Here is a 7,906-nt window from a genome sequence, read left to right as displayed (position 1 = left end):
GGATTTACGGGAACGCCCACTTGCACTTGCCCTTGCGGAGAACATTATCATGAAAGCAAAGAACGAATCAAAAACTTATTTTTTTTTAAATGTAATGGCCACTTTCGGGTTTAGCTTCACCTTCCACATTTTTGCGTTCTTGGTTTATTCGAACTCGGTTTGCTTGAACGATTCAAAACCGTATTAACGTCGGAATTGTTAGTTGTCGCATTTTTGTTTTGTCCATATCCTTCTAGCTGATACCCTACCGCTTCTAGTGTATTAGCTTCTGCAATTATTTTATCTAGAGTGACACTATCTCCTAACGTCAATATTTTTTTCCTTAGCTCTGAAGAAGAACATTTATCTACAATTTGATCAATCAAGTTTTCATCTGAACTCTTAAAATCGCATTTGCTAGCTTGATTTCGCAACCTAACTACAAATTTCTCAAACATTTATCCATCCAGTTTCTCAATGGCAATTTTAAAAACATCGTTACTTTCAGAAGCATCAACGTATGCTCCTGGCACATTATAAATAATTTCTTGCAGCTCAGATCCACCCAAAAGTAACAAAGTAGCTCGCTTCTTCTCTGCACCTTTAATTTCCGTCGCATCCAGGTAGATCTGTAACGACCTTTTCCATCTTTCCCAACGCAACGCGATTGTGGCATTGTCACCTTCGAAATCAAGTTTCTCGGGCGGTGGAAGTAAATTTGCCATGTTTGGAGTATATTTGGGGCGACCTGCAACCAAAAGTAACCTATGGACCACGCAGTCAACATACCATACAATATACGTATGATTTACATTTTACTATATACTGCCTAAATCGTGCTCTTTCACGTTGGTGTAGGTACCTATATAGCATATTACGCGCGGTTTACAATTTCATGAAGGCCCGTACTGCCTATCTACATACTTACGCACGGTTTACAATTTCATGAAGGCCCGTACTGCCCACAACATATTTACGCATGGTTTACAATTTCATGTGGGCCCATACTGCCCACAACACATTTACGTATGATTTACAATTTCATGAAGGCCCATACTGCCAATAACACATTTACGCATGGTTTACAATTTCATGAAGGCCCATACTGCCCACAACACATTTACGTATGATTTACAATTTCATGAGGGCTCATACTGCCCGGAACACATTTACTGCCTACATCATCTACTGAATAATGTACTATAATATATATTTGGTCAAACCAATTTGTCAGTCAGCAAGAACCAGGAAAACTATACTCATCTTTTTCTTTTTGGTGCTAGTACTGCTAGTACTAGTGTAAGACAAAGATAGTATGATTCTCTCTGTCTATGATTGAAATGAGACAATCCTGTGACAAACTATACGTATTCTTTTTTTTTTTTAGTTTATCTACTTAAGGTACGTTAGATTAACAGGTTACATATATTTTATTCTAGATACAAAATAAAAAAATAAATAAAGGAAATACAAACTGTTGATGAACTGAATACCACTGTTTTTTTTAAATCATAATCATAATCATTTATTTGCGATAAGAAAGGTTATACACAAGTTGTTTCTGTAAAATTATACATTTTCAAGTCTCATCTTTCTTAACTGACTATGCAGCATCAAGAGTTTAAATCAATTGTCAAGGAATAAAATTACCGCAATGTCTACTTTTGTACGATTGTAAAACGTACGTATCCATAATCTCAAAAGGAACAACAATATACTTAGATTATTATCTCATTATATAAACTACCATAATTCGTATATTTACTTGTCAGCACAGTTACACATCTGCAGATACAAAGTAACATTTATTACGGTCAAATAAGCATTAACTTCGCTGTATAATACATGCGCCCGTCTATCATCAGTATAATAAAACTATTGATGACGTAGCCCTCTAGTTAGGTATTCAAAATCGTACTGCACTGGAAACGCGACAATGTTTGTACTCAATCCATCTAAGTAGGTACCCCTGATAGATAAGATTTAAATAAGTTTCTTTGTTTACTTCAAGTTACCTACATTTTTTTTTCTATGTTACAACTTTTTTGGCAACTGGTTGTTCATTAGATGGCTTAAATTCGTGTTATTTACTTACTTTTGGTCCCTGATCGTGTAGTTAATTAGACATCAAAGGATAGACAGACATCTACTTAATGTAAACAAATGTATTTATTGAAACACCCTCATTTCCTTTGTAATTTTTTTTTTGTTTACTTACTCGAAAATATATATTTCTACTGACCTTTTTCTCGTCGCCACATGTAGTACTCACACACACAGGGAGACAAGTATATGGCTCGTTACGTCACCAGTAGCTAGGATCGACACGTCCGCTCTCACCAACGGCTCTCACGTGACTGTCGCCCCACCACCCGTGAACCCGAGACTACGTCATCCCTACTATAGCTCAATAGCACAAACACTACATCGAATATCGGTTTTATTCATTAAAAAAAAATATATAGTTGTAAGTATTAGAAAGATATATCTTTCAACTATGCAACTATCTTTTCTTTCATTAATCCTGTAAAAATTAAATCTGCAGGATTTGTTTATTACATGATCAAACGAACTTACCTTAAGTGAAGTTCGATCATGATTATACGAAGCTCCTTGTCCGAGTCGGATTTACAAGTAGTAACGCTGTCGTACAGCGCCTTAGTCACTATTTCAAAGCTAAAAAAAAAACAAAACACCGTCGTTTTGACAGGTCTGAGATAAGTCATTTAGTTTAAAGCTATTCACGAACAACCCTTATATGTGGGAATAAAGCCGCTAGGCTTATGGGAGGGTACGGGACTGCCGACTCAGACAAGGAGCTTCGTATAATCATGATCGAACTTCACTTAAGGTAAGTTCGTTTGATCATGTAATTATACTCCGTCCTTGTCCGAGTCGGATTTACAAGTAGATGTTTAAAGTTGGGTTGTGAATGAATAAACGGTATTAAATCGAGTAACATAAACATTTATTTTACTTAACGTACAATTAGTACAACAATATTAAACTTAAGAAAACATTAACTTCTTCATATTATTAATCAGTCTGTTTCTATTATCTTACTATTATAACTTATTAGTAAATAACATGGCACACTAGTGTTTCTAATACTACAGTAAAATACTTAATTAGGACGCCTACGATGAGGCGGTGTTCAAAACTGCATGACTAAAAGACTCTATAGAACCCGTGGTTGGTCTATTATAGTGTCTTGCGAAAGTTTCTCAACTTCCAGACCATCCTGCAGTTTTTTGTATTTGATCAACGGATATGCCTGATCTAAGATCGGCAGAAGTCGAAGCATGTCTTGTAGAGTGCGCTGTAAATATGTTCACGTCAATACCAGCTTCATGTAAAGTATTTTTTATCCAACGACTTAGGCTTTGTGTAGACGCCGGATGGTGTGGTCTTTTAAAGGTAAGTATAAGTTGAGCGTAAGTATTCCTTATAGCTTTTGTTACATCAATATAAGTCCTTAGAGTTCTAACAGGGCAAATTTCTATATTATTCTCATATGCCTTTAACTGTAACAATGGTTGTGTGCCACCTCTTCTAGTAGTTTTAATGATGTCTGGTATGAAAATATTGACTGAATTACTAGAGAACTTTATATAATCTAACAAGATTAATGATAAGGTTTGTACCCTATGTCCTGTAGTCAACGCTAAAAGTGTAACTAATTTTTTAGTAAGTTTTTCTAAGGAAATATCTGCTGTAGGTAAACTAGTTAGATAGTTTAACACAATTTCAGGGTCCCAAGTTATATTATATTTGGGCTTAGTAGGTTTTGATCGAAATACACCTCTCATAAATCTCTTTATCCTATCATCTATTCCAATTTTGGGTCCCATAATTAGGGATAAGGCCGATCTGGTTGAATTTAAGGTTCCATAAGACGCTCCTGTATCAAAACATTCACTCAAAAATTTAAGGATGTATGGGATGGATGCATTATAAGTGTCTAGGTTATATTTAGTACAGTAAGACCACCAAAGTTTTAGTGGTGAATCATATTGTCTAATTGTATTAGCTGACAAGGAGTTTAACATTATTTGAAGTGCTGACGTGGGGGTGCCGCGTCTCACGTACGCTTCCCTGATAGCAAGCCTGCAGCCAGGGTAAGCTGTTGGTGCAGAGGATGAACTTGTCTGTAAGGAGACGATAATAGATTTCTGTTAGGGTTAAACAGTGGTTGGCAACCTCTTGACCAACCACGAGGGTTGTAATAAGTGGGAACCATGGTTGGGATGGCCAATATGGGAACACAAGAATACCAGTAGCTTTATCCGTCTGAATTTTATGAACACATTTTAACACAAGTGAAAAAGGTGGAAAGGCGTAGAAGAAGTATTGACTCCAATTAAGGGTAAAAGCGTCTACTGTGAATGCCTCCGGGTCACATTTCCATGATATAAACTTTTCACACTTAGAGTTGATTCTAGAGGCGAAGAGATCAATATCTGGTTTACCAAATTTGTTTACAATTTTGTAATATGCTGTATCTGAAAGTTCCCATTCTATATTAATTCTTCTAGATTCTCTATCTGCTTCAAAATTATCTTTGGTATTGATGTAAGATGTATAGACCCAGATATTTCTCTCTTCACAGTATTGCCATATTTCTCTGGTTATTCTGTTAAGATGTGGAAATTGAATCCCTCCAAATTTGTTAATATAAGCTACAGCTGTAGTATTGTCAATTCTTAACAGTATTTCACAATTGGTTTTATTTTTTGTAAAACATTTAAGACCTAATAACGCTGCTTTTAACTCCAAAAAATTTATATGGTTTTCTTTTTCTAATTGTGACCAGGAGCCTGACGCTTTATCGCCCTGGCACACCGCACCCCAGCCGGTAAGCGAGGCGTCTGTATGTATCTCTAGACTAAAAATGTGCTGTTTAATTAAGTTACAGTTATTAATATTTCTGCACCACCAATTGAGTTCTGGGATTATAGTCCTAGGAATTGCCATTACTGCATCATAATCTTCTTTGTTTTTGAGTAACGCCAGATATTTTTCCCTTTCCAATAACTTGGTGTAAACCCAGCCATATGGTATAGCCGGGGCAATAGAGCTAAGTGACCCCAATAGCTGAGAAAAATCTCTTATACTGCAATGGCTTCTTTTTTGAAAGTCATATATTTTTTCTAATATCGAACACTGCTTTTGTTCAGGCACTGCGATTGACATATTTGACGAATTTAATTCAAAACCTAAGTACTTACACACTTTGTGTGGTGATAGTACGCTCTTTTCAAAGTTAATCACAAACCCTAAATCTTGTAGTAATTTACAAGTTAGAGAAACATTGTTTTTACAAATTGTCTCTGATTCACCAAAAACTAGAATGTCATCTAAATAACAGGTTAATATTACATTATGTTGTCTGAGGTAAGTACTTAAGGGTCTCAATAACTTGGTGAACACATATGGGGCGCTACAGAGACCATAAGGCAATGCATTAAATTGGTACAATTGTCCATTAAATTGAAATCTCAAATATTTCTTGAATTTTTTTGAGATAGGTACAGAAAAATAAGCCTCTCGTAGATCTAAGTTTGACATGTAACAATCCTTGGTCATTAATTTACATGCTGTTCTTATGTCTTCTAATTTGAAATGTTCTGTAGTTATGTATTGATTTAAGTGTTTTAAGTTTAAAATAAATCTGTATGCACCATTACTTTTGGGAACTAAAAATATTGGAGATATAAATTGATCCTCACTATAAGAGCATACTGAAACTGCACCAAGACCTTTAAGTTTATCTATTTCTTTATTTATTAAAAATATCTCTTTTTTAGACCACACTTGTTGGGCTGACTGGAATGGCGGTGGTGTGTGGCTAAACGGGATTTCATAACCCTGGACCCAATCTAGTATAACTTGGTCTTCAGTGAGTTCATGCCAATTATTTAAAAAATGTTTCAGTCTACCCGCATGTACCTGATGGTCTAACGGCGATGGGTGTGACGAGTCCGGTGACCCCTCTTTTGATCCCGCTGGTGTTGATGGTACTTCCGTGTTGGATGTGGACGATGCCCGCCACGTGCCCGCTGGTGGAATTGTTGTGGCGGGCCCCGCCAGTTTCCCTGCTTTTTTCTCGTAGGCTGTTGTTTAGAAGGTTTTGTATTTGTAGCACTATGCTGTGGTGTAGGATCGGCAGCCTTTATTTGGGATCCAGTTTTTTTAATAGCTTGTGCAGCCTTAATGTTCTCTGCACAATTCATTCCAAAAAGGAATTTATCTGGTTTAGAGTCACGAACAGCATCTTTGATGGTTTGGTCTGCTCCTGCGAGGGCAAAAAACTTCCTTGATGAAGAATCTTGATAGTAAATTTCGGCACATAATTTTGCTGCATCGTTAACCTGCTCTATAATGAGCTTAGAATTTATATCGCCCTTCAGAATGCTTGTAAGCGTTTTGCCTAAGGCACACATTACTTTTCCAGTCAAATTCTGCCGATGTACAATTCTCATATCTCTTTTAACTGTTCTCTGTGAGAGAGATGCCAAAATTTCTGGATTAATCTTGGGGGCCTCTGCACTATCAAAGTTTGATGGTGTTGGATATTTTTTGAAAATGGCTTCTTGTGCATCTTTTCCCAGTCCATTACTCATTAATTTAATCCAACGATTTGCCAGTTCCGGTCGGATTTCATCTCCCCGAACCTCTTTCTCTGCGCCCTCACTGCCGAGGGCAAGAAGAAATTCCTCTGGTAACTGGTTGTCCTCTATTAACACATTGTCCTCTGGTAACTCATTGTCCTCCTCTGAAAATTCATAGTACACCATTAAACTTGTGAATAAGGTCTATCCGCTGAGTGATAGCGCATAATTAATATTTTTGAGGTATGGGTCTATCCATCTAATGATAGCACTTCATGATATTGTCTAAATATAATTAATATATTTCTGTTAGTCTATCCGCTAAGTGATAGCGCTATTATATAAAATACTAATATAAACAATTTTTTGCAAAGTCTACCCGCATGTGGTAGCGCTAACTTGCAGTGTAAGCTGGCTGTCTGGCATTTAGTAGCTTACGTAAGTCACACCTTAACCCAAACGTTCAAAATACGATGAGGAAATTTACATTTGCGTACCTGCAACAATTTCTTTTTCGGCGACATGTGGTTGTTCCTCGACGGCATCTTTCATAGAGAGCTCCTCCAATTTCTTCTTATAACGCTTCATTTTGCGTTTTAAATAATCTTCTTCACTTTCTTCGGTCCTTCGTTTCGGCATTTTGACTAATAATACAAACGCAATGGCTATTTTCACGAGAAAGAAAAAACCGACGCTTTAGTTTAAACTTCGAACAGATTAAACACGGATGTCAATAAAAATGTCGATAGATTGGCTCGCGCAGTGAAAATTAACGATACCAACATAACGGAAATACTGGAGAGAAGATTAAAACGTCAGTAACGTCAAGAGGTTAGTTCCTGACCGGTGATTTTTCGTCTTATCTGTGCCCAAACACGAACGATACAAGGGATTTGTTTTTTCATATAAATTAACTTGTATACAACCAAAAACACGTAAAATTATTTACCGCAGAGTACACTCCTGGTGGAAACATAGTTATAAGCTTTTATTACATACCTCTATTGTCTCCTAGTCGTCTTAACCAACGAAACAAACCTTATTGAAACTTTCATTCCAATCTTGAATATTACTTTAACGAAAACATGAATATGAAATACAACACCAAAATATCACAAGATGGGTTATATTTATCGAGAACACAGAACATAGTACACAAATATTTGATAAATCGCGAGTTTTTACGAAAAAACACAGTGACCGGCGCATGCACTAACCTGCCGTCCTAGTCTAAAAGGCAGTTTTTCGACAAAAGCTAGTTTCGAGATAATCGCAAAAAACCAACCCAAACATCTTTCTTGAATTTCTACGAAACG

The 7,906-nt window shown here is 36.5% G+C and overlaps 1 protein-coding gene across 1 annotated transcript; it reads right to left on the bottom strand.

Moving 5' to 3' along the window:
- Positions 1–437: 437 nt before the first annotated feature.
- LOC134806754 (uncharacterized) lies at positions 438–7,425 on the bottom strand. The gene is made up of 5 exons (XM_063780075.1): positions 7,088–7,425; positions 6,001–6,754; positions 2,557–2,655; positions 1,745–1,764; positions 438–727 (listed from the first exon to the last, which is right to left on the bottom strand). The coding sequence occupies exons 1-5, from the start codon at positions 7,227–7,229 to the stop codon at positions 438–440; spliced, it is 1,305 nt and encodes a 434-aa protein (XP_063636145.1). The 5' UTR covers positions 7,230–7,425.
- Positions 7,426–7,906: the final 481 nt, after the last annotated feature.

This window comes from Cydia splendana, chromosome 3, assembly GCF_910591565.1.
Source record: "Cydia splendana chromosome 3, ilCydSple1.2, whole genome shotgun sequence".
NCBI classification, from domain to species: Eukaryota; Metazoa; Arthropoda; class Insecta; order Lepidoptera; family Tortricidae; genus Cydia; species Cydia splendana.
Note: the sequence above shows the minus strand (reverse complement) of the source record. Positions and strands in the feature narration are given on the sequence as shown.

Bases quoted from the DNA above. Each gene is read 5' to 3' on its own strand.
- LOC134806754 (XM_063780075.1), bottom strand. From the start codon at position 7,229: ATGCCGAAACGAAGGACCGAAGAAAGTGAAGAAGATTATTTAAAACGC. The intron at 2,656-6,000 runs GTACCATCAACA...TTTTTTTTTTAG, and splicing joins CGTCCACATCCAACACGGAA to CTTTGAAATAGTGACTAAGG. The intron at 1,765-2,556 runs GTAAGTTCGTTT...TTGTATCTGCAG, and splicing joins ATGATCGAACTTCACTTAAG to ATGTGTAACTGTGCTGACAA.